General features: G+C 19.1%; 2 protein-coding genes across 3 annotated transcripts; one reads left to right on the plus strand and one right to left on the minus strand.

The window, feature by feature from the left end:
* The first annotated feature begins 78 nt into the window (after positions 1 to 78).
* On the plus strand, positions 79 to 24,075 carry LOC127289182 (tyrosine-protein phosphatase 10D). Of its 2 annotated transcripts, XM_051316980.1 has the most exons (26): positions 79 to 267; positions 400 to 563; positions 5,006 to 5,319; positions 5,517 to 5,795; positions 6,493 to 6,774; positions 7,033 to 7,305; positions 7,491 to 7,772; positions 8,123 to 8,413; positions 10,629 to 10,964; positions 11,445 to 11,756; positions 12,054 to 12,389; positions 16,112 to 16,399; positions 16,723 to 16,926; positions 17,498 to 17,603; positions 19,544 to 19,770; positions 20,223 to 20,299; positions 20,718 to 20,852; positions 21,025 to 21,147; positions 21,451 to 21,599; positions 22,068 to 22,203; positions 22,289 to 22,355; positions 22,461 to 22,553; positions 22,658 to 22,765; positions 23,165 to 23,224; positions 23,351 to 23,563; positions 23,753 to 24,075. In XM_051316980.1, exons 3-26 carry the CDS (start codon positions 5,028 to 5,030, stop codon positions 23,779 to 23,781), a joined length of 4,698 nt encoding a protein of 1,565 aa, XP_051172937.1. In that variant the 5' UTR covers positions 79 to 267; positions 400 to 563; positions 5,006 to 5,027; the 3' UTR covers positions 23,782 to 24,075. The 2 variants fall into 2 exon arrangements, with proteins under 2 accessions (XP_051172937.1, XP_051172936.1); XM_051316979.1 differs by lacking the exons at positions 79 to 267; positions 400 to 563 and adding an exon at positions 2,521 to 2,773.
* A 307-nt stretch (positions 24,076 to 24,382) lies between these two features.
* On the minus strand, positions 24,383 to 27,711 carry LOC127289184 (thioredoxin-like protein 4A). Its single transcript, XM_051316982.1, has 2 exons — positions 27,509 to 27,711; positions 24,383 to 24,860 (listed from the first exon to the last, which is right to left on the minus strand). The coding sequence occupies exons 1-2, from the start codon at positions 27,584 to 27,586 to the stop codon at positions 24,510 to 24,512; spliced, it is 429 nt and encodes a 142-aa protein (XP_051172939.1). The 5' UTR covers positions 27,587 to 27,711; the 3' UTR covers positions 24,383 to 24,509.

The following is a 27,711-nucleotide window of genomic DNA, read 5'->3' on the forward strand; positions in this document are numbered from 1 at the left end:
CAAAGAGACTGTGAAGTGTATTTGAGTGTCTGTAAATATACATACATATATATACACAAGTGGCCTGCGTGCATTTTTACAAGTGTGGAAAGGTCCCCATCGCACATGTATATATATATATACCGTTAAAGCATTCTATTTCCGAGTCTTCTTTGTGGGGGTAGTCCCACAGATATCTTCTTTTCCTTTTGAAGAAAACACATGGCCTTGTTGTATATTTCTCCCTGTTTCGCGCGCGCCTACCAGTTCCAAATCGTCCAAGCCACGGTATAGAAAGAGAGTTGAAATAAATTTTTCTCTTTTCAAATTTTTTTTTTTTGGTGGCAATTTTTATTTTATTTATTTTTTTTATTCGTAATTGTAAATAATAAATTTGAATTTTTTTTTTCGGTTCCGCAGGATGTGAAAATTGTATTTTTATGAGGAGAAAAAAAAGTGGTGAATATTTTTCTTTTTAAATCTAAATCTTTAGTGGAGGGAAATTTTTCCCCCGAGTTTTTCATGGTCCAGAAGGAAAATAGAAAGTGGAGGACGCCAAGCGTCGAATTTTCTTAGTGCAACAGGTAGGTGGGAAATATTTTTCTTTTTTTTTTTGATATTTTACTGGGCACTTCGATACGAAGTAATTTTGATGAATTTTTTTTTTTAAATTAATAATGCAAGTAAATGAAATTTTATTAATTTATTTTCTTTTATATTTGAAAAAAAAATTCGGAGTTTTTTTTTTATGCGAATATAAATTAAATTTTTCTACTGTTTATAATTTATTTTCTTTTATATTTCAAAAAAAATATATATTTTATTTTTTATGTATTTAATTCTATTTTTTATTAATTTAATTTTTTTATATTTTATTATTTCGTGTTTCATTGTTGTTTTTTGTCTTTTTTTAATTTTTTTCTCGGTATTGGAATTTAAAAATTTACAACTTCCGGATTAATATTTGTAATATCAGGATTGTAAAAATTTTTCCATTTGCTTAATTTTGTTTTTTTTTATAATTTTTATTTTTATTATATTTTTATTATTATTATTATATATTTTTTTTAAACTTATAAAAAAATTAATTATAAATAATATAATTTTAATTATAAAATTTTTTTATAATTAATTAATTATAAATTTTGTTATAAAATAAATTAAATTATTGTTGTTTTTTGTGATTATGAAATAAATAATTTTTAATTTGCAATACTGGAATTTAAAAATTTCCAAAAAAAAACTTAATTTACTTATTTTTATATTTTTTTTATTATTAATATCATTATTTTTTATTTCTTTCAAATTTACGCGATTCACAGACAAATTTTATTATAAATTATATTATTATTTTTTATTATTATTGCTAATTTTGAAATTAGAAAAAAATACTTTTTAATTTGCAATTTTGGTTTTAAAAAAATTTACAAAAAAAATAATTGTAAAATTTACAACTTCCGGATTAATATTTGTAATATCAGGATTGTAAAATTTTTCCATTTGCTTAATTTTGTTTTTTTATTATTTTTATTTTTATTATTATTATTATATATTTATTTTAAACTTATAAAAAAATAATTATAAATATTATAATTGATATAATTGTAATTATAGAATTTGTTTATAATTAATTAATTATAAATATAAATTTTGTTATAAAATAAACTAAATTATTGTTGTTTTTTGTGATTATGAAATAAATAATTTTTAATTTGCAATACTGGAATTTAAAAATTTCCAAAAAAAACTTAATTTACTTATTTTTATATTTTTTTATTATTAAATATCATTATTTCTTATTTATTTCAAATTTACGCGATTCATAGACAAATTTTATTATAAATTATCTTATTATTTTTATTATTATTGCTAATTTTGAAATTAGAAAAAAATACTTTTTAATTTGCAATTTTGGTTTTAGAAAATTTACAAAAAAAATAAATTAAATAAAAATAAATAAATATATAAATTGTAAAATTTAGAATTTGTTTATTATTATTATTATTATTATTATTATTATTATTTATTAATAAATTTCATTGTAAATTAAATTCAAAAATTAAATTATTATTATTCCCATTTTTGTGACTAGAAAAAATAATTTACAACATTGAAATTAAAAAAGAAAAATTAAAAAAAGAACATTGTAAAATGTAAAATTTCGAAATTGTAATTTTTTGCAATGACAAAATTGTAAAATTCACAGTATTTATAGAAACCACATTTTGAGAGAATAATAATGAACTCCTCTCTCTATCGAATAAGAATAATTAATAAACTGTTGTGAAGAGAGTGCAACTGCTGTGCGAGTTTTTTTTTTTTCTTTTTTTTTATGTTATCGCTGATATCAGTGAACTAGGAGGGAGGACATAACGAGACAGGAAGTTCCAGTTACTGTTGGACACTCATGCTTATCAAAACTTCTTTATACTTTTGACTATTCAAGTCACTTTACAATTAAATCGCGTTTATTTTCTTTCCCAATTTTTGAATATTTTGTTTTTGTTTATTTTATTTTCTTTTTATTTTAATTTATTTTTCTTTTATTATTTAGTGGTACAAAAAAAGAAATTGGCGCGAAAAAATAGTCAAAGGGTAAAAATGAAAAGAAAAATAGTGAAAAAATAAATAAAAAAAAAGAAAAAAAAAAACAGTGAAGTGTAACAGGATATTAAATAAAAACGATTCTTTAAAAAAAAAAAATTCATAGAGACGATAAAAAAAAGAAAAATATGTGGAATACGTTTTATAGAAAAAATCTTTTGGATGGATTAATAATTCTTAAAATACCTTCGTGAGTATTTTTTTTTTGTTTTCAACTAATTTTTTGCGCAAAAGAAAAAGGAATTTTTTTTTTTCAAAATTCTTTGCGTTTTGAATAAATTATTTTCCTTCGAGAAAATTTTATTTTTTAATACACAGAATTTTTTTCCCTCTCTTTTTTTTTTCCAAAAAATATTTTAGTTATTAATAAATTTTTTAAATCTTGAAAAATTATTTTTAGAACAATTAAAAATTTTTCCCCCTATTTTAGTATTAAATATATTACAAAAATTCCAGTTTGAAAACAAAATTTAATTCTCAATTCGGAAAAAATAAAAAAATGATTGATTTCTTGAAAATAAAATATTGATAAGGATTTTTCGTCGATATTGTTTTTTGCAAAATATTTATTTTTTTTGAAATTAAGACATTTCTTTTTCTTCTTTTTTTTGTCTTTTTCTTTATATTTTTCTTTTTTTTTTTGGTAAATAGTTTTCCTACTGTAATCAAAATACATGATGATACAAATCACTTAAAAAGCAAATCGATAGATATTGGACTTTTGATAAAACTATATCAATCGATATAATAATAATTTCTCAAATGGATGATTAATCGCGTGAACATACACACACAAGAAACAGTGATTTCAAGGTGTTTAAATTCTTTCGAGAAAATTACAAGAATATAATATATCAAACGATATCAAAACGACAATAAAATAATAATTGTTTACTAAACAAATTCTTCTTATTGGAAAAAAAAAATTTTTTTTTAGAGTTTTTTTTTAATAAATAATAATAATATTTTTTTAATATATATAATTTTAATAAAAATTAAAAATAATAAATAAATAATAATCGATTCTCAAAAATAATTAATAATAATAATAATAATAATAATAATTCAATTAGGATTTAGATTATAAATTTTTAATAATATTGCAAAATTAAATTGAATTTATAAAAATTTGAAAATTCCGAAAATTCAAAAACAAAATTAAATTTTTATATTTATATAAAATAATACTCTATAAATATTAATATAATAATAATAATAATTAATTAATAATTAATAATAGTATAATTATAAAATAATGGTAATAATAATATTTATTATTATTATTATTCGTCACGTAAATAAATTAAAAATAAATAAATTTATTTAAATTTCAAACGTATTAAATTAGAAATTTTATTATTATTATTATTATTTTATTATTTTATATTTTTTTATATTTTTATATTAATAATATATTATTATATTATTATTTTTATTATTTTATAAAAATAATGAGAAATATTCAAGACTTCGCGTAGAAAAGTAAAAAAAAAAATGGAAAAATTGTTTAACACTGACACAAGCAATTTACATTGGAGACTGATAAGATTTATCAAAAGCTATTTGAAGTAATAAAATTGACCATCGGATTTTATACATATAATAATAATTGACAAATAATAGTGACAATTTAATTTAACTAATAATAATATAATTTTTATAAATAAAATTTTTTTTTCATTTATTAATAAATTATTTAATTATTATTTATTATTATTATTAATTATTATATTTACGAAAAGGTAAATTTGTCGAAAAGGTGGTAAATTATTATTTTTTATATATAAAAAAAATACTCGATAAAAAGAGAATACAAATTGTTTTGTTTCCTCATTTTTTTTTTTTACTTTTTATTTTTTAATTATTTTCTCGTTAATTTGACTTATTATTATCTATTTTTTTTATCGTTAATTTAATTTTATTGGCATCATAAAAATGAAATAAGTTTCATTTTTCTCGTCAAAACGATTTTTTTAAAATCATGAGTACCTGAATTTTTTTTTTATTTTTCTTTTTGTTTTCGGCAGATAATAATAATCTTTAATAACTGAATGATCAGTCATTCATATATTGAGTCGTAAATGAAACTAGATTATCTCTTAAAACATCTTTTATTTTTTTTTTTTCAATATATTGTCAAAACTTCGGAAGCTTAAAAATCGTTCGATTTTGTCAATTGAAAAATTTTTTTTCCTGCTAATTATCTTTTATATTTGTAAATTAAAAAAAAAAAATTAGTTCTTATATTTGCACCTAAAATATTTAAATTATTTCATTTTGAAGAAAAATTAATTTTTATGAATTAAAAAAATTTATTTATTTATTTAAGAGTTAAAAAAAAGTATAAGAAGAAAAAATATGAAAGAGAGAAAATAAAAGTTTCTTTGTAAAAAAAAAAATTTTAATTACTATATTTTTTCAGGACTTAAAAGGAAGAAAAAAAAATGATTCCTCGAAAACGACTGCAGGGATTTTTGTATATTTTGCAAATTCTCTACGTTTTTGGAAATGAAATTAAAGAAACGAAATTTGATAAAAATCAATTGGATTCGTTGAATTATGATAATAATAATAATAATGATTCATATTTGAATTTTTTGACATTTTCGAAACAAGACGAGACAACGCAAATTTCTTTAGATGAAAATATTATCTCCGATGAATTTGACGATGAATTGAAAATCAATCAAATCGAATTGGAAAATGAGGATATTAAATCTCACAAACCTCCAGATGGTGTGTATTCAAAATTTTTTGAAAAAAAAAAATTATATTTGAAATTTAAATTTTCGTTTTCTTAAAATATTTCCTTTTTTTTGTAATAAGATTTTTTTTTTAATTAAAAATTTCCTTTTTAATTAAAATTTTAATTTTTTTTTTAAACTAAAATTTGTGTGTGTTTTTTTTCATTAGATTTTTCAAATTTTTTTCAGTTCCTATGGAGAATTTGACGATAATTAACGTCACTACAGATTCAATAACAATTTCATGGGATGTGAAAGAAGATATTGTTCCATTATATACAATTGAATGGGGCAAAAAAAATTCCAACAATTTTTTATCAAAAACAACAGAGCTTTCTATTTATAAAATTACAAAATTACAATCATGCTCAATTTATATAATTAAAATTTACAAAGGAAAAAAGGATCCCAAAGATGATAAAAAGCCGCATGAGACAAAAATTCTCGAATCTTCAACAAATGCTGCTGGTAAATTATAATTTAATTTTTTTTATTCATTTATTTTTCTTTTCTTTTTTTTTTCTTGAAAATTATTTACTAAAAAAAATTCCTTTTTTCAAAATAAATATTTTTTTGGAAATTTCTCTTTTTTTGACATTAAAAAAAAAAAAAGTGTGGTTTAAAAAATAATTAAAAAAAAAAAATCCATTTTGAATAAAAAAAAATATTTTTACAATTAAATTTTTTTTTTAATTTTCCCAAAAAAATAGTTTCTTTTTACAAAAAAAAACGGGAAACAAAATTTTTTTTCTGACTCTTGATTATCTGATAATATTCGCAGTTATTCCCAATTTTTAATATCAGAGAAATAATAATAATAATAATAATAAAGATATCTGGTTTTAGATAAAGACTCGAAATTTTTCCACAAAGGACATTTAATAATTTTATTATTATTATTATTATATTATACTTAATAAATAATTAAAAAGAAAAGAAAATTTGAAAAAAATTTTGAAATAAAAATTAAATTTTTAAAATTATTAATTAACTATTAAATACCAACTAATGAATTTGAATCTAAAATATTAAATAATTAAAAATAAATAAAATACCTACTGATTTATTTTGAAAAACGAAATTTTTTTTTTTGGAAAATAATTTTCAAAAAAATAAATAAATTAATGTATTGTTAAAATTATTTTTATTTTTGTTTTTTTTTTAGTTCCTAGCGCAGTGGAAAAATTAAGTGTCGAAGCTGGGGAAACTTTTTTAAATATTTCTTGGCTATTGCCATTAAAAAATAGTGAATGTGTGTCAAATTATAGTGTAAAAGTAATTGATGATATGAATTTTGAAAAAATTAACATAACAGCAGACAAACTTTATTATAATGCCGAATATCTTCAACCATGCGCAAAATATATAATTATTGTTGTTGCACAAGGCAAAGAAAATATTGGATTTTCGGAGAAAAGTATTATTGAAAATACAACAAAATCTGTTGGTAAGTTTTTTTTTGGGAGATTTGAAAATTTTTAATTTTTCAATTTTTATTTTCCTAAGAAACTAAATTATTAATAATTTCTAATTAATTATTTATTTAAATTCATTAACTAATTATTAAGTTACTTAATTATTTATTTATTCAATTAAATTTAATTTCAAATCAACTTTGAATAAAAAAATAAATTCAAATTTGTAAAATTTAAATTAAAAAAAAAAAAATGTAAAAATAAATTATTTGTTCTCTTTTTTTTCACAGTTCCTGATAAAGTGTTAAATTTAAATGTAAAAACAAGTGAAACAACGGCAAATATTTCATGGGATTTGCCAAAAAATCATAAATGTATTACACAATATATAGTGGAAATTTTTGACAGTGGAAATAATTTAATTTCACAACAAGGAACAAAAATAAATTCATTTCTTGTTGAAAATCTCATGCCTTGTAGAAAATATAATTTTATTGTTAAAGCAGATGGAGATAGTGGATTATCAGAGGGAGAAATTGTAACCGAATTTACTAAATCCTCAAGTGAGTAAAAAAAATTTTAATTTAATTAATTTAATTAAACAAAAAATTTAATTAAATAAACTTTATTAGATATTAAAAATTTAATTTAATTTGCAAAAAAAATTGGAAATTTTTCCAATTATTTGAAAAAATAGGAAAAGTTATTAATTTAAATTTAATGTGATTTTTTTGCTTTTAAATTACAGAATTTAATGAAGTGAAGAATTTAACTACAATTGTTAAGGAAACTTCTGTCAATATTTCGTGGACATCGTCTGGAAATAATGAATGTGTAATTCCATATTTGATTTTGATATTTAATTCCACTAGTGAAAGAGAAGAAATTGTTTATAATGAAACGACGAAAAATAATTATTTTAATGCAATTAATCTTTTACCCTGTGTAAAATACACAATTGTCGTGAAAGTATTGGAAAATTCCGAATCATCGAAAGAAACAAATGCCACTGTGATTACAAAATTAATCAGTAAGTCAATTTTTCACTAATTATTAATATTATTATTATTATTTTCCCAATTTTTGTAATTAAAAGAAAAGATTTCCCAATTTATAATTTTTTTTCTGTTTTTATTTTATTTAACTAGATTTTTGTATTTCTTTCTATTTTTATTTTTTTATGAACTTTACTTAATAATTAATAAAAACTATTTTTAACAATATAATTATTTTCATTTAATTATTACAAATATTTTTTTCAAATAAATAATAATAAAATTTTTTTTTTGGAAATAATTTTTTGTAAATTTTTTTTTCTTACATTAAAACCAATTTTATTATATTTCGTGAATATTGATTTTATCTTTTTTTTCATCATAGAACCAAGTAAACCGAGAAATTTATCCTACATTCGAACAACGGAGAAAACATTAAAAATTGTATGGTCACCACCTGAAATTGGTGCAAGTTGTGTGAAAGAATATCGAATTACATTAAATACTAATGTTCCTAAATTAGCTGTTCTTACGAATACAACAAATAAAACTGAAATATTATTTGAAAATTTATTTCCCTGCACATCGTATGCATTACAAATTAATGCAGTTGATATTAATAATGGAGATAGTGATTTGGAACGAATTTTAAATACAAAGCCAACATTACCGAGCGGTAAGTTTATTATTTTCAATTAGAAAAAAAAAAAAAATTAAGAATTTAAAAAAAAAACAAACAAAATTATTCTTTTAGTTTTTACAAAATTTGTTTTCAAAATAATATTTTATTCTACTTTTTCAATGACAGGCCTCGAATTTATAAGACTTTTTCCGACTTTTTCTTCAAAAATATACATTTTTCGACTTATTTTAATAAAATGCGACTTTTTTTACATTTAAAAAAAATTTTTTTTAACAAAATACGTTTTTTTTAGTATAAAATGCAAATCATCTTTAGATCTTCTTTATTTGAATTATTTAACAAATTTTTAACTAAAATTCTTCACTAAATTATTTATTTTTAATAATTTTTAATGAAATTCATTACAAATTCAATAATCTTAAACTATTATTCAATTAAAATTTATATGAAATTTAATAATTATTATTTATAATTTAAAGAAAAATCAGCAGATAAAATTAACAAAAATTTTTAATTCAAAATCACTTGAAATTTAATTATTTGCAAAAATTTCAATTTAAAAGGTTCTAAAAATTAATTATTTTAAAAATTTTCCATCTAAAATTTTTTGAAATTCAATTATCTCTAACAATTTGAATTCAAAATCAACTAAAATTCAATTGAATTAAAAATTTCAATTCAAAATAAACTAAAATTTAATTATTTTCCTAAATTTTCTATTGAATTTCAATTATTTTCAAAATTTCCAATTCTAAATTAATTGAAAATCAATTTTTTTCAAAAATTTCAATTCAAAATCAACTAAAATTTAATTATTTGCAAAAATTTCCATTCAAAATCAACTAAAATTTAACAAAAATACAATTATTTTTCAAAATTTCAATTCAAAATAAACTAAAATTCAATTATTTTCCAAAATTTTCTATTAAAATTCAATTATTTTCAAAATTTCCAATTCTAAATTAATTGAAAATCAATTTTTTTCAAAAATTTCAATTCAAAATCAACTAAAATTTAATTATTTTCCAAATTTAAATTCAAAATCAACTAAAATTTAACTAAAATACAATTATTTTTCAAATTTTTAATTAAAATTCAATTATTTAAAAAAATTTCAATTCAAAAACAACTAATTTCAATTATTTTCCAAAATTTCAATTCAAAATAGACTAAAATTCAATTATTTTCTAAAATTTTTAATTTAAATTCAATTATTTTCAAATTTTTCTATTTAAAATTAACTAAAATTCAATTATTTTCCAAAATTTGAATTCAATATCAAGTGAAATTCAATTATTTTAAAAAATTTCAATTCAAAATCCACTAAAATTCAATTATTTTCCAAATTTAAATTCAAAATCCACTAAAATTTAACTAAAATACAATTATTTACCAAAATTTTAATTGAAATTCAATTATTTAAAAATTTTCAATTTAAAATCAACTAATTTCTATTATTTTTCAAAATTTTCAATTAAAATTCAATTATTTTCAAATTTTTCTATATAAAATTAACTAAAATTCAATTATTTTCCAAATATTAAATTCAAAATCAACTAAAATTCAATTATTTTTCAAAACTTCGATTGAATTTCAATTATTTTCCAAAATTTGAATTCAATATCAAGTGAAATTCAATTTTTTGAAAAAAAATTTCATTTAAAATCAATTAAAATTAAAATTCAATTTTTTGAAAATTCAACTGTGTGAAATCATTTTTTTTTTTTCAAAACACAAATTGTTTTTAATTCTATAAAATTTAATTATTCTCTGAAAATTAACATAATCTTTTGAAATTCAATTAATTCTAATAATTCATAATAATGTTCTAGTAGAATATTATTCTTATTACATAATTAATAAAATGAATTTAATATCTAATAACATTAGTTATTTAATGTAAAAATATTTATTAACCAATTAAATTTTGTTAAAAATTGAAAAAATCGACTTTTTCGCCTTTTTTTTCGAATAAATATATAAATATCGACTAAAAAGACTTTTCATGTGTGCCTTAAAGTCAATCCGAGGCCTGCAATGAAGAAAATTCAAAAAAAATTGAATAAATCCAAAAATAGAATTGAGAAAAAAAACATTTTTTTTTTTTTTTTTTTTGAGAAAAAATTGAACAAGAAAACTTTAATAGAAAAAAAGAATAAAATAAAAAAAATTTCTAATAGAATTGAGATGAAAAAAAACATATTTGTTTTTTGTTTGATAAATAATTTTTTTCAATTAATTTTTTTAGTTCATCCAAAGCCAATAAGGGCAAAATCTCCAACATATACAAAAGATTCAATGACACTTTATTGGAATATTGGAAATGAAAATAATTGTACAGTAAAATCAGTTATTGTTCATTGTTACTATAGTGTCAAAGAATTTGAAGGAATTGGCTATAATCCTGTTAATGGAACGGGAAATTCATCATTAATTATTATCGATCATGTACCACGTTATTTTGTTAATGTTGAATTAACAAATTTAACTCCATTTACAACTTATGATTGTAATGCAATTACAATAAATGAAGCGGGAGACAGTATAGCCAGTGATTCTATTAATGTCATAACCGAGGAAGATGGTAAAAATAATTTTATTTATTTTTATTTATAAGAAATAAATTTTTTTTTTTTTTTTTGCCTAAAAAGAGAATATTTAAAAAAAAATTTTGATATTTTTACAAAAAATAAAAATATTTATATAGGAGATAATATAAATATTTTTTTATGGTTTAAAACATTTATTATTTTTTTACAACTATTATTATTATTATTATTATTATTATTATTATTATTATTATTATTATTATTATTATTCAAACAATTTGATAATTTTTCTCTTTTGTATTTTCTTCTTTTTCTTCTATTTTTCAATTTTCAAATTATTAAAAAAATTTTTCGCTTGGTTATTTTTTTTTCTAATTCTTTTGAGATTTCGGTTTTTTGATTTTTTTTTTTTATTATTTAAGAAAGGTTAATTTTATTTTTTTGAAAAATTCTTAAAAAAAGAAAATTTTGGCAATGAATTTAAATGATTTTTTTTTTTTTTTCAATTTTCAAAGTGCCTTCTGCGCCACAACTCAATGTAACTGATGTGACGGATTTGGAATATTCATTTGAATGGATTTTACCGGAATATATACCGGGAAAAATACTAAATTATGAAATTGAATTCATGTGGGATGCATTGTATCCCATACCGGATAAATGTAATTCTTTGAAAAATAATTTGACAATTATCGATGGTTCAATGGTAAATTATACACATCAGAAGGGTTCGCCTTTTTCGCATTATGAGGCGAGAATACGAGCTAAAACAAGAGCTGGTTATGGAAGTTACAGCGAATCAGTATTTTTCACCAGTGAAGCTGGAGGTGAGAAAAAAAATTTTCCCCGACAAAAAAAAAAAAAAAAAAATATTTACAAATACCTTTTTGTAAATAATTTTTTTTATTTATTTACTTTTTTCAAATCGATCGCCAATTTAATTGATATATTAATTTACGTATATAAATTAATTTATTATTTAATTTACTTTTGTTTTCAAATTTTTTAATTTGAAAAATTTAATATTTAATAATTTAATTAAACAAAAATGAATAAATTCTATTTAATATTCTTGAATATAATTATAAAAATTAATTAATTAATTAAAAAATTTAATATTCTAGTTCCATCGAAAGTGACGAATTTTACTTATAAACACGAGGGAAGTAAAAATGATGCTAATATTTTGAGTACAATTTTACAATGGGGTCTACCATGTGAATTAAATGGAATTATTGAATATTTTAATATTTCTGTGCATGGCGTCAAAAATGAATCTATACATAATTTTACACGAATACTCGAAACAGGAAAGGAAATTCATAAAGACGATGTATTTATGGTTGATCTTGAGGAATTGAAACCATCATATTATTATACATTTATATTGACAACAAAAGTGAAAAATGTCACTGAATTAGGAGCTGGCACTACATATTATACAACTTATCCCGCTGGAAGTGAGTTCAATATTTATTTATTTATTACCATTTATTATTTATTAGTATTAATTATATATTATTAATTGAACTAGCAAAATTAAACGCGCGCCAAATTGAGTGTTTAACAGGCCTCGGATTATACGACTTTTTCGACTATTTCCAACTTTTTTTTTCAAAAATACGACTTTTTTCGACTTATTTTAATAAAATGCGACTATTTCGACTTTTTTTTATATTTTTTAAAAAATTTTTTAAAAAAATAAATTTTTTTTTAGTATAAAATGCAGATCTTTTTCATATCTTCTTTATTTCAATTATTTAACAAAAATTCTTCACTAAATTAATTATTTTTAATAATTTTAATGAAATTCATCACAAATTTAATTATTTCAAATTATTTTTCAATTAAAATTTTTATAAAATTTAACAATTGTTTATAATTTAAAAAAATAACAAATAAAATTACCAAACAATTTTAATTCAAAATCAAATAAAATTCAATTATTTTCAAAATTTTCAAATCAAAATCCACTAAAATTCAATTATTTTCCAAATTTAAATTCGAAAACCCACTAAAATTTAACTAAAATACAATTATTTACCAAAATTTTAATTGAAATTCAATTATTTAAAAATTTTCAATTTAAAATCAACTAATTTCAATTATTTTTCAAAATTTTCAATTAAAATTCAATTATTTTCAAATTTTTCTATTTAAAATTAACTAAAATTCAATTATTTTTCAAAACTCCGTTTCAAATTCAATTATTTTCCAAAATTTGAATTCAATATCAAGTGAAATTCAATTATTTTAAAAAATTTCAATTCAAAATAAACTAAAATTCAATTATTACAAGAAATTTTAATTCAAAATCAATTAAAATTCAATAATTATCAAAAATTTTCAATTTAAAATTTAATTATTTACCAAGTTTTCAATTTAAAATGAAATAAAATTCGATTATTTTCTAAAATTTCTATTCAAAATGAATTATTTAAATTTTCAATCAAAAATGAACTTAAATTAAATTATTATCCAAAATTTCAATTAAAATTCAATTATTTTCAAATTTTTCTATTTAAAATTAACTAAAATTCAATTATTTTTCGAAACTCCTTTTCAAATTCAATTATTTTCCAAAATTTTAATTCAATATCAAGTGAAATTCAATTATTTCCCAAAATTTTCAATTCAAAATGAACTAAAATTCAATTATTACAAGAAATTTTAATTCAAAATCAATTAAAAATCCAGTAATTATCCAAAATTTTCAATTTAAAATTTAATTATTTACCAAGTTTTCAATTTAAAATGAAATAAAATTCGATTATTTTCTAAAATTTTTATTCAAAACTAATTATTTAAATTTTCAATCAAAAATGAACTTAAATTAAATTATTATCAAAAAATTTCAATTAAAATTCAATTATTTCCCAAAATTTTCAATTCAAAATGAACTAAAATTCAATTATTACAAGAAATTTTAATTCAAAATCAATTAAATATCCAATAATTATCCAAAATTTTCAATTTAAAATTTAATTATTTACCAAGTTTTTAATTTAAAATGAAATAAAATTTAATTATTCTCAAAAATTTGAATTCAAAATTAATTGAATTTTCAATAATTTGAATTTGAAAGCATCTAAAATTTTCCATAGAAAATTTTTTTTTTTGAAATTTAATAATTTCAATTATAACTTTAACGAAATTTTATTATTTTTAACTATTTTTGTAATATTCTTTGAAAATTCAACTATCTGAAATCATTTTTCAATTAAAAATGGTTTTCAAAATTATGGTATTTTTGTCCGCAATTTCTAAAAAAAAATTTTTTCTGACTTTTTTCAAAAATACGACTTTTGTCGACTTATTTTAATAAAATGCGACATGTAGATCTTCTTCAGATCTTCTCCAATTCAATTATTTAACAAATTTCGAACTAAAATGATTCTTCACTAAATTAATTATTTTTAATAATTTTAATTAAATACATCACAAATTCAATTATATCAGAATTATTTTTCAATTAAAATTTTTATGAAATTTAACAATTGTTTATAATTAAAAAAAAAAAATATCACAATAAAATTGAATTATTTTTTAAAAATTTCAATTCAAAATAAACTAAAATTCAATTATTACCCGAAATTTTAATTCAAAATCAATTAAAATTCAATAATTATCCAAAATTTTCAATTTAAAATTTAATTATTTACCAAGTTTTCAATTTAAAATGAAATAAAATTCAATTATTTTCTAAAATTTCTATTCAAAATTAATTATCCAAATTTTCAATCAAAAATGAACTTAAATTAAATTATTATCCAAAATTTCAATTAAAATTCAATAATTTCCCAAAATTTTCATTTCAAAATGAACTGAAATTCAATTATTTTCCAAATTTAAAATCAAATAAAATTTAATTATTCTCAAAAATTTGAATTCAAAATTAATTGAATTTTCAATAATTTGAATTTAAAAGCATCTAAAATTTAATTATTTCTAAAATTTTCCATCGAAATTTTTTTTTTTTTTTGAAATTTAATAATTTCAATTATAACTCTAAGGAAGTTCAATTATTTTTAACTATTTTAATAATATTCTTTGAAATTTCAACTATCTGAAACCATTTTTCAATTAAAAATGATTTTCAAATTATTGTATTTTGTCCGCATTTTCTAATAAATTTTTAGTGAAATCATTTAAAATTTTAATTACAAAACACTTAAAGTTTCAATTAATTTCAAAAATCTCAATTTTAAATCTTTGAAAATTCAATTAAATTTAAAAAATATTTTCCAAAAATTGTTTGATAAATTTTTTTTAGTTCTGTAAAATTTATAAAATTGTTTGAAAATTAACAATATCTTTTGAAATTTAATTATTTCTAAAAATTTCAACTTTAACCCTTTCGAAAAGGAGTATTATTAAAAACAAAAATTTTTTATTTAAAAATCTGTAAAATATTTTTGTTAAAATAAAAAACAAATCCACTTTTTTTTGGAATATAAATCGACTAAAACGACTTTTTTTGTCTTTAAGTTGATTCGAGGCCTGTGTTTTTATAATTAATATTTAATAGGTATTCGTTGGCCTCTGGTACTTTAAAAATTAATTTTGAAAAATAAATTTTTTTCAAATTACTATCTTGTACGAAATTTCCTGGCGCATCTTTTTTCTCATCATAAATTTTTTGTATTTGTATCCAATTTTTGAATTAATATACAAGTTTAAAAAAAATTTCGTTGGTAAACGTTGTGTACTTCAGCTTCGTGAATTGAATTTTCGAATTTGGAATTTTAAAGAAACTTATTCCGAAAGGAAACACAATTATACAATTTTGGCAAAAATGAGAAAAAGAATTGTCAAAATTTGAGACGTCATAAGATTACTATTCAAAAAAAAACACGTGAAATTAGAAAAGGCCAACTTCAAGTTAGGACAGAAGGACAGACCAAGCATTTTATTATTATATAATAATTCTAAAATTTAATTAAATAATAAATATTTAGAAATTATTTTTTGTCTAAATTAAATTAAATTGGTATTACTTGTTATTTTTTTAATTAAAATATTTTCAATTTCCTTTTCTTTTTTTTTCTTTTTTTGTAGATTTATCCAATTACGAGAAATGCAATATGTATTTTATTATTATATAATAATTATCAATTTTTAAATTTGTAAAAAATTTTTATTTTTAATTTGACGATAAAAAAACAAATTTCTCCTCTTTCAGTACCAGATCAACCGGGTGTTGAGTATGTAAAAATGTTAACAATTGATCCACAAAAAGCAATAAGAACAACAACTTCGGCAACAGTTTTATTGCCACTATTTCCAATGACAAATGGAAATATTAAATATTATGCTGTTATGGTGTCAACGACGGGAAATAATAAAGGATCAAGAACACGTTATGAATTAAAGGGCAATGAATGGCCAAATTCATCATGTTGGCAAGAATCAATGGTTAAGGATTTTTCAATTCCATATCAGGCGACAAGTCCTCAATGGAATCCATTTCGTAAGTAATTGTTTTCTTTCTTTTATTTTTTAATACAAAAATTAAATTCGTAAGTAATTGTTTTCTTTCTTTTATTTTTTAATACAAAAATTAAATTAAAAAATTAAATAATTACTAACGAAAAAAAAATTCAGTTACTAAATTTTTTTTGTATAATAATTAGATAATATTATTATTATTATTATTAATTAGTCCATTTCTTTCGGTTTATTTATTATTTTATTATTAGTATATTTTTTTTTATTTTTATTATTATTAAATTATTATTATTACTAATATTAGAGAGGATTAATTTTAATTTTCTTTTTTTTTTTTTTATTTAGCAAGTTATGTGATTGATTATGGTCACATAAAAGCAGTGAAATTTGTTCTTGGACAGGACACGGATTGTCAAGAACTTTCAGTTAATACGGACTCGAGACTTTATTGCAATGGTCCCCTGAAGCCAGGGACATTTTATGATGTTCGAATGAGAGCATTTACTGATGGCGGTTATTCGGATTCTCCTATTTTTGTTGTCAAAACCAGTGAGTTTCGATTAACATTAAAAAAAAAATATCTTTTTAATAATCTACAAAATTTTAATATTGCTACCAGTTCAATTATTAATTATGAATACAATTTTTAGATTTTTTACTATTAATATTTTTTTCATTATTAAAATTGTTATTAATTTATTATTATTACTTTTATTTTTATAATTGTTACTATTAATATATTAATATTTTTTTAATTATATAATTGTTACTATTTTATTATTATTATTATTATTAATTGTTTATTATTATTTTTGATAACTATTATTTTATTATTTAAATTTTATATGATAATTAAACAAATAATTATAATCGTAAAAATAATAATAAAATAGAAGAAAAAAATAAAAAGAATAAAATAAAATAATAATAAAAATAGAATAATAATAATAATTAATAATTATTAGTAATTTGTTTCTTAGTTTAAAATTTCTGTTTTTTTCCATTTTGTTGCAATTTTTTCGTTTTTTTTCTCTATAAATTTCTATTTACAATGAAAAATTGAATTAATATTTTAAAAAAAAACAACAAAATTAATTTAAGGTAAAATTTTTTTTTACAGACGCTGAATTAAATATTCCGATAATAATTGGCATTGTGATTGGAATCATGGTACTTGGAATTTTAACGACAATGATGTTGTTAGTTAGAAAATGTTCTCTACACGCGTAAGTATATAATTAAATTTATAATTTAATATATTTTTTTTTTCTAAAAAAAAAAAATACTCAAACCAAATTTTATTTTCAACACAAAAAAAATACTTTTCGTTTATTTATCTTTCTTTTCAATATTATTTTTCTCACATATTTTCCATTCCAAAAAAATATACGAGTAAAAATAATTCCACTTTTGGGGCAAAAAAAGGGATTTTTCAAATTTTACTTTTGTCTTTTTCCTTTTTAATTTTCGTTTCAAAGAAATATAATGAAAAAAAAGTAAATTCGAATAAAATACAAAAAATAAATTTCTTTTAGCTTCGCTTTTTGTGAAAAAAAAATTAAAATTTTAGTAAAAATAATAATAATAATAATAATAGTAAAATTCATAATAAAAATAATAATAATAGTAAAAAATTAATAATAAAAATATTAATAATAGTAAAAACTAATTAAAAGTCAGAAAATGAAAAAAAATTTGTTTTTCTAAAAAAAAAGTGAGAAAAAAAATTTGATTTTTTTTTTTAAGACAAAATTTTGCTACGCGCGATAAAATTCTCCGTAACGAAAAGAAAAAAAAAAGAGATAAGAGAGCGAGATTTCATGACAAATCTCATGTAAGGATCTCCGGCAAGTATAAAATCAGGTGTAAGTGTACCTTCTCCTATATACACTTATAGGAAATAATCAATATTTGTCCTGTGACTCAGAGACGAAGAATAACTATATAGACTTCTAAGACAAGGCCATTCAATATATATATGTAATGCATCAAGTGTCATACGCAATTTAAAAATGTATGCGTTTAGTTGACGACAAACTGTTTATTGGTTTGCGGCCTGGGCTCTTTTTGCTCTTTTTTTTTACACGTACACAAATATAAACCGCATCTCAAAACGAATACTATATATATATATATATATATCTCACTCGGAAAATAATTCTTACACTTATATTCTATATAATATTTCTAAAAGAGCGTTTTATTTTTAAGCATGGATATTTTTAAACACACAAGAAGAAGGTGAATAGAGCATTCAAAAAAGAAGAGAAAGAGAGTAGTCTTTTTTTTGAGAGAGAGAAAATGATAGTATTATTGATTCGAAAAAGTGATTATCGATATATTTTTTTTTGGTGAAAAATTAAAAATTTAATGAAATAAAAAATGAATTCTCATTTTCGGAATCAAAAGACGTTCGCTAATTTTTTCTCCAAGTGCGTGTATTTTTAGTATTAAAATTTCATTTACGTTTTTATAATTTTCACGTTTTTTTTTGTTTTTTATTTTCTTTATTTATTTTATTTTATTTATTTTATTTTATTTTATTTATTTTTTTGCATTTTAGTTCGAATTTTCATTCTTCGCGTATTTTACGTTTCAAATGATTTTTGTAATCGAGTGTGTGTGTCATCATTTTTGCGTTTTCATCGATTCATTAATATGAAAAAAGTAAATTTTTGTTTTTTTTTTCTATTCCTATTTTTATTTCATTTTTACGTTTCATTTGATTTTTGGAAAATTTTTTCCCTAATTTAATTTTTGAGTTTTTTTTTGTTTTTTTTTCCTTTTTTTGTGTTTGAATCTTTTTTTCTGTGCTTTGATTTTTAATTATTTCTCCCTCTTTTTTTTTACTGTGTATAATTTTCATTATTTTTATTTAGCAAAAAAGTAAAATTTAATTGCTTTTTATTTAGCAAAAAAAATTTCACTATTTCTTTTTTTTTTAGTAAAAAAGTAAAATTTCGCTATTTTCTTTTTTTTAGTAAAAAATTTCGCTGGTAATTTAATTAGTCTTTTTTTTAAGTAAAAAATTTTAAATTTCGCTATTTTCTTTTTTTTAGTAAAAAATTTCACTGGTAATTTAATTAGTTTTTATTTTTAAGTAAAAAATTTGAAATTTCGATAGCAATTTAATTAATTGAAAAAAAAAAATAATTTTTTTTTGCAGTGTTCTCCGACGATTTTTGCATTCGGATTTGCCGGGATCTCCGGTACCAACGCCATTTACGAGGAGAAAATTTATCAGTCATTGTCAGCAACTCGCTGACAATCCTGGTAAACTCAGCTGTGAATTTCAGTTACTACAAACTTTAAGTTTGGACCTTCAAATGCCAACTAACGCCGCATGTCTTCAGGCAAACAGAAAGAAAAATCGTTATTCCGACATTTTACCCTGTAATTATTATTGTCAATTTATTTTACATTATTACTTTTATTTATTTTTCTTCATTTTAATATCAAATTTTCTTATTTATTTGAATTTTTATTAATTAGAATTTTAATTTTATCCGAATATTATTTATTTAAATTTTTAATAATTAGAATTTTATTTATCCGAATAGTATTTAATATAATTTTATTTATTTGAATTTTATTTATTGCAATTTTCATTAATTAGAATTTAATTTATTATAATTTTGTTTTTATTCGAATTTTATTTATTACAATTTTTATTAATTAGAATTTAATTTATTATAATTTTGTTTTTATTCGAATTTCATTTATTATAAATTTCTATTGATTAGAATTTCCTTTTTTGAAGAATTTTTTTTGTTTATTTAGAGGTAGAATTTTATTTATGAAATTTCTATTTATTATTAATTAAAATTAAATTTCATTATTTGCAGATGATTTTTCCCGAGTGAAATTAGATGTGATTGATAATGATCCAAACACGGATTATATTAACGCTTCTTTTATTACCGTAAGTAAAATTTTTTCTCATTTTTGAAAAAAATAATAATAATAATAAATAAATAAATAATAATAAAAATAATAATAATAATAATAATAATAACAATACCTAATAATTATAAAATAAAAAATAAAATTGTCAGAATTAAAAATTCTCAAAAAAAAAATAAAAAGTATTTTTTTTTCAAAAAGAATTTTGTTTTAAATTATTTTTTTATTTCCATTTATTTATATTGAGATAAATAAATACAAATAAAAAAAAAATTATTACTTTCTTTTACATAAAAAAAAAAATAATACAAAATTTTCCGAATTTTTGAGAAAAAAAAGAATCATTCTGAAAGAAAAATAGAAATTTTACTTTTTTTTTGTCAAAAAATATTAAATTCAGTAAAGATATAAAAAAATATTTTAATTTTTGTTTTCAGGGCTATTCCGGTGAAGATGAATATATTGCATGTCAGGGTCCAAAGGAAGAGACAACATATGATTTTTGGCGAATGATTGATCAATATGATGTGAAAATAATTATAATGTTGACTCAACTTTTTGAAAAAGGAAAGGTGAGTAATAATTTTTTTTTTACAAAGAAATTATAATTTAGTTTTATCTAATTTTAAATTACTCATTTTTTTTTTTAAAGATAAAAATCTATTTATGATATTCGAGTCAATAAATTACTTATCAGCGGAATTTAATTTAATTAATTAATTTTATTTTTTTTATTGTTTCCAGGAAAAATGTCATCAATATTTTCCAACAATTCGTGAAACTTTCACGTATGAAAAAATGTCAATTCGCTGCACAAGTGAATTAGATTTTCGCACTTGTACCCAAAGAACGTTGGTTTTGCAAAAGGTAGGTTTCGTTTATTTTCAAAATTATGTCAATTAATTAATAGATAATAATTATTATTAATTAATAGAAATAATAATAATAATAATAATAATGGAAATAATAGAAATAATAATAATAATAATAATAATGGAAATAATAATAATATGTTAAGTATTTTTGGAACTGTCTAAAATTTTAATTCAATTTAAAAATAATAATAAAATATTTTTAGTTAATTAATAATAAAAAAATTTTTTTAAAGAATTTCTTTATTAGTTAATTAATAATTCGGAAAAAGTAAATAAATAATCGAATTAATTGCAGGACGAGCAAAAAAGAAGTATAATGCATATGCATTTTAAAGATTGGCCAGATCACGATGTACCTGAGGATTTTGATCCAATGATTAATTTTTGTCAAATAATGCGTCGGCACATTACGGCCAATAAGGGACACGTTGTAATTCACTGCAGGTATACATATATATATTATATTAATTTTCTAGGTATAGTGATAATTTAAAAATAAAATCTGTCTAATGAATTTTCAATTAAATTCTATTTGAGCTATGAAATTATTTTCGTTCGCTGCTTTTATCAAAATAATAATTTAAATAAAAAAATATCACTAACCTTTGCCTGCAACTAATGATAAAAAGTTTTGCTGGACAAATTGCGCGATTTCAAAAATAAAAAAAAAAAAATTATCGAAACACTCCAGAATTTAAATTTAATTTTTAAATTAAAAAAAAAACAATGGACTTTTTTTTTATAAAGATTTAAACGATCGCCGCGATTTTTTTTTATATAAATAATATTTCACTGATTGAAATAATTATTTTTTTGGGAATTTTCAAATTTTTAATGCAAAATGTGTTTAATTAATTAATTATTAATTTTTCAATTAAAATGTGAAAAAATAATTTTTCTTTTATTTTCCAGCGCTGGAATTGGAAGGACCGGAACATTAATAACAATTGATATGCTTTTACAAAGTATGAGAGATAATAGAAAATTGGATGTTTTTGGAACAGTTTATCGATTGCGAAGACATCGATTGAATATGGTTCAAAGAGAGGTGAGAAAAAAAATGTTTTTTTTTTTTTTTTGAGGACAAAAAAAAAAGAAAAGTAAAGAATTAAAAAATATTTTTTTATTTTCAGAGTCAATACGCTTATATTTATAATTGCGTACGACAAGTACTTAAAAATCCCTACATTCTTAAAAATTGTAAGTAAATTTTTTTTTGGAAAAATTAATTTATTTTTAAATTTAATTAAGAATTTTTAATTTTAATTATTGAAAAATTTTAAACTTTATTTTTTTTTCTTACAGATAAACCCCCGCCAATGGATTTAATTAATAAAAATAGTAAGAAGAAAAAAGATTCTGCTAATTCGAGTCTCAGATTAGTCAACAGTTTAGATTGTAGGTTTTATTTTTTAATTTTTCGTTTCGCAAAAAAAAAAAAAAAGAAAAAGAAAAATCCCGTTAATTGGGAAATTTTTTTTAAAAATTAATTATCATTTCAGGGAGGAAAGATAGCATCTCACTTTCGGCTGATTCAATGGAGCCAATGTATCAATCATCTCCGTCTTCAACGCTCGATACTCCAAAAAGTAATGGTCATCACATTGAAGGTAATTAATTAATTAACAAATTAATTAAGTGACAATTTACTTAATTATCAAATTAATTGACAATTTAATTAATTATCAAATTAATACAATTCTATTTAAAAAAAAAAGTTCCGAATATAGAAACTTTCTCCCATTTTTTTTTTTTAATTTTTATTTCTATAAACAAAATTTTGTTTTTATAAAAAATTAGTTTTTTGTATACAAAATTTGTAAACAAAAAATTTTGTTTCTTTAATAAATATATTTTTTTTTGTAAAATAATTTCATTTCCACAAAAAATATTGTTTCTTTAAAAATATATTTTTTTTTTAAATTTGTTTTCTATATTTCTCTTATTTTTTCTTTATTTAATATTTTCTATTTCTCTTTTAGTTTACAAAAAAATATAATATTTTTCAGGTCTCAGATGCAGTAAATCAATGAGTGCTTTAGATCCAAAAATTCTAGAAACTCGCGTCGGTGAGTTATTAAATTTTTTTTGTTATTATTATTTTTAATGAAAGAAAAAGTGAAAATAATTTTCGTATAAAAAGAAAACATTGTTTAAAGTTTAAAAAAAAATTATTAATTAATTTTCTTTTCTAGTTAAAACAAGTAGCCAGGGATATGTGACTTATGAATCGATAAAAAATTCATCTTTTGGCTCAAGCAATGCAAGTTTAAGCGCAAGCGATTTACAAGGATCACGAAAATCAATTTACGAAAATGTTCGTCCTCTCTTTCGATCAAAATCAGATCAATTGCTCGATGTCAATGATGTTTTTATGAGTGGGATAAATTATTACGAAGCCAAAGAAGGTAATTTTAATTTTAATATTGCAAAAAGAATTAATATATTAATTAATAATTAATTCTCTTTTTTTCATTTTCTGAAAAATTCAAAAACTTATTTCCTCAAAAAAAAAAAAGTTTTTTTCAATTTATAAAGTATAAATTAAATAAAATAAAATATTTTTTTATCATAATTTAAAAATTTTTTTGTTCCAGAAAATTTGGAAAAAGATACATCTCTCTAAAAAAATAATTTCATGAACTTGAAAGAAGCGACATTTTTTGTGATAAAGTCTCGAGCTGAACGTGTTATCAGTAATAAATGTGATTATAAATCAATAATCATCGCATGACTCTCAAGAAAGAAAGAAAGAAAGAAAAAAAATTTACCAAAGCAATATTTTCCTTTTTCTTTCTTTCTTGAAAATTTCAAAATAGAACAAATTTTGTAAAGTAACAAAAAAATGCTGATGATTATGACTTAATTTAATCACAAAAAAAGGCTGTTAATAATAGGAAATAAAATAAAAAATTTGTAAATATAGTTAATTATTAAAACGATATTCGTGTAGAAAATTTGTATAAATGAAAAGAGAAAATGTATTTTTTTTGTAAGTTTATAGTTATAAGTAAAATCTACTTAAAAATGAAAAAAAATCAATCGCATTTGTATATATTGAATTATCATTATTAATCATGACCAACAAAAATTATTGATCATTTTTTTTTTGTCAACGAGTACAAATCACTCTCTTTTAGATTCATATAGAATAATAATTATTATTTCGTAGTAATTATTAATAATTATGTTATATATATACAAAAATAATTAATTTATTAAATTAATTAATTTTGAAAATTTATTAATATTTATTTATTAATAATTATATTTGCATAATAAATAATAATATTGAACTATTATTATTATTAATTAATGTTATTTCGTATTAAAAAAGAGAAACGCAACAATAAATTAATATCGATATTTTGTAGAATAATCTTTTGGTGAAACTACTAAACCTCGTCCTTTTCTTGCGCCACGATATACTGTCTCAATAATGTCAATCATTTCCTGTTTATCCTCCAGTGTCCAATTTATTTTATTATTATTGCCAGTGCCAAGATCAATCATAATGTGTTTATTGCGAAAGAAAAACATCACTGTACATGGATCGTATAATTCGTACATTTTATTAAAATCCGGCACCTCAGTGATGTCAACTAAATAAATGACGGCAAAATTTTTCACCTTCTCAGCAATATTGTAAAGTACCTCGTCCATTTTCATGCACATTGGATCCCAATCGTGACCAAATCGAATCACCTATTTTTTTTTTTAGAAAATTGTTTTGTTATCGAAAAAGTAATTTACTTATTTTATTTAATTTTATTATTTATTTATTTATTATATTTAATAATTTAATAAATAAAACAAAAATATTTATTTATTTATTATATTTAATAATTTAATAAATAAAACAAAAATATTTATTTATTTAATTATTTATTATATTATTTAATTATTACTATAATCAGGCCTCGGATTATACGACTTTTTTCGACTTATTTTAATAAAATGCGACTTTTTCGACTTTTTTTTACATTTAAAAAAAAAAAATTTTTAAGAAAATACGTTTTTTTTGGTATACAATGCAGATCTTCTTTATTTCAATTATTTAACAAATTTTTAACTAAAATTCTTCACTAATTTAATTATTTTTTTTAATAATTTTAACTAAAATTCTTCACAAATTTAATTATCTTAAAACTATTTTTCAATGAAAATTTTTATGAAATTTAATAATTGTTTATAATTTCAAAAAAAAAAATTAGCAAATAAAATTACCAAAAAAATTTGTAATTCAAAATCACTTGAAATTTAATTATTTGCAAAAATTTCCATTATTTTTAATTGATTTATATTCTTTGAAAATTCAATTATCTGAAAGCATTTTTTAATTAAAAACTTTTGGAATTCAATTTTTTTTTTTATGTGATCAAATCCTTTTATTAGTATTAAAAATAAATTTGTTTTAAAATATCAATTTTTTACTTGCACATAAAATTATATTAATTCTTAAATTCAAATCCTTTTATTAGTAGGTATTAAAAATAAATTTGTTTTAAAATATCAATTTTTTTGCTTACATAAAATTATATTAATTTTTAAATCTTAAAAAAAATGTAATTCCATTGCTAAAAAATATTTATTTAATTTTAATTTACAAAATTAATGTTTTTATTAAACTACTTAGCTAAATTAATTTATTAACTTTATTTATTTTAATATTTTTAATTACTATTATTTTTAATGATTTATATTCTTTGAAAATTCAATTATCTGAAAGCATTTTTCAATTAAAAACTTTTGGAATTCATTTTTTTTTTTTTAAGTTATTTCTAATAAATTCTTCATCAACAGAAATTACTAAAAATTGCTTTTATTGTTATTGTCTGAAATTTAACAAAAATCTTGTTGAAATTCAATTATTTTCAAAAATTTCAATTTAAAAACTTCTAAAATTTAATTATTTCCAAAATTTTTCATCTAAAATTTTTTGAATTTTAATAATTTCAATTATAATTCTCGTGAAATTCAATTATTTTATTTTTATTAATATTCTTCGAAAAATCCAACTATCTGAAACCATTTTTCACTTAAAAATAGTTTTTTTCAAATTATTGTATTTTTGATTGCAATTTTTAATAAATTTTTTTGCTAACAGAAATCATTAAAAAAAAAATTCAAATTAAAAATCACTTGAAGTTTAATTAATATTTCAAAAATCAAAATTGTAAATCTTTTGAAAATTCAATTACTTTTAAAAAATGTTATCTAAAAAATTATTTTATAAATTATTTTAAATTAAAAATTAAAATTAATTATTTAAAAAAATTTTTTTCCTTTTTGAAATTCAATTAACGAAGCTGAAGTACGCAACGTTTATGATAAACGATTTTTAAAGTAATAATTTTTAAAATGAAGAATTTTATAATTTTTTGCCTAAAAAATATTTTTTTATAATTTGTTGATTAATGAAAACTACAAGAAATATTTTTTAGGCAAAGAATTATAGAATTTTTCATTTTAAAAATTATTTCTTTAAAAATCGTTTGTCATAAACGTTGCGTATTTAAGCTTCGTATTCAATTATTTCTAAAAATTTCAACTTCAATTCTTTCAAAATTATTATTTAAACAAAAATTTTTATTTAAAATTCTGTAAAACTTGATTTATTGCCTGAAATTTTTTTTACCATCAAAACTAAAAACTATGACAAAATTTTTAATTCGAATAAATTGCTTAAATCAGGACTTGAAAAAATTATAAAAATAGAACTTTACGAAATTTTGTTTTTTTTAAATTTGTTCTAAATAAAATTTTGAAATTTTGTCTTTTAGTTCGATTATGAAATGAAAATAAATTTTCTTAATAATATTTTTATAGAATTACTCTAAATACAGAATTAATAAAATGAATTTAATTATCTAATAATATTAGTTATTTAAAGTAAAATATTCATTAACCAATTAAATTTTGTTAAAAAAATCGACTTTTTCAACTTCTTTCGTAAGAAAAATCGACTTTTTTGTGCCTTTTAAAGTCGATCCGAGGCCTGTAATATTATTTATTTAAAAAATAAACCAAAAAAAGTTAACATTTTTTTACAACAAAAAAATTTGCCTTCAATTTCAACTAATTGTAAATTTAATTTTCATATTATTATTTAAAAAAAGTATATTTATTTTCGATATCTATACGATTTCTTTTTACCAAAAGTATAAAAGATGAGTTAAATATAAAAGTAAATATTTTTGTCAATATTTAATAAAGCAAAAATAAATATAGTATTGAATTTATTGTAATTGAAAATTTGTATTTTTAGAAAAACATAAAAAAAACAATTGAATTTTGTTTATATAGTTTACGTTTACGAATTTTATAGGTTAGGTTTTACAAAATAAACTCACGACAACTCGATCCTCCTCGGACAAAATAGCCTGATCTACCTGCCAGCCATTATGAAGATGTGATAACATATACGACATTTTTGCTCTTTTTTAAATAATCACGTTTTAGAAATAATAAATTAACAAAAATATGAAACGTTTACGTTTTGTTTTCGTTTCTAAACAGCTGATTTTCCTAACTATCACACTGCCCTCTACAACTA

This window comes from Leptopilina boulardi, unplaced genomic scaffold (assembly GCF_019393585.1).
Source record: "Leptopilina boulardi isolate dan_hultmark-lab unplaced genomic scaffold, ZJU_Lbou_2.1 LbouV2_40, whole genome shotgun sequence".
NCBI lineage: Eukaryota > Metazoa > Arthropoda > Insecta > Hymenoptera > Figitidae > Leptopilina > Leptopilina boulardi.

Excerpts from the sequence above, each read along its gene's own strand:
- LOC127289182 (XM_051316980.1), top strand. The coding sequence starts at position 5,028 with ATGATTCCTCGAAAACGACTGCAGGGATTTTTGTATATTTTGCAAATT. Across the intron at positions 21,148-21,450 it reads GAACGTTGGTTTTGCAAAAG|GACGAGCAAAAAAGAAGTAT; the intron begins GTAGGTTTCGTT and ends AATTAATTGCAG. Across the intron at positions 22,356-22,460 it reads TCCCTACATTCTTAAAAATT|ATAAACCCCCGCCAATGGAT; the intron begins GTAAGTAAATTT and ends TTTTTCTTACAG.
- LOC127289184 (XM_051316982.1), bottom strand. The coding sequence starts at position 27,586 with ATGTCGTATATGTTATCACATCTTCATAATGGCTGGCAGGTAGATCAG. Across the intron at positions 24,861-27,508 it reads CCGAGGAGGATCGAGTTGTC|GTGATTCGATTTGGTCACGA; the intron begins GTGAGTTTATTT and ends AAAAAAAAATAG.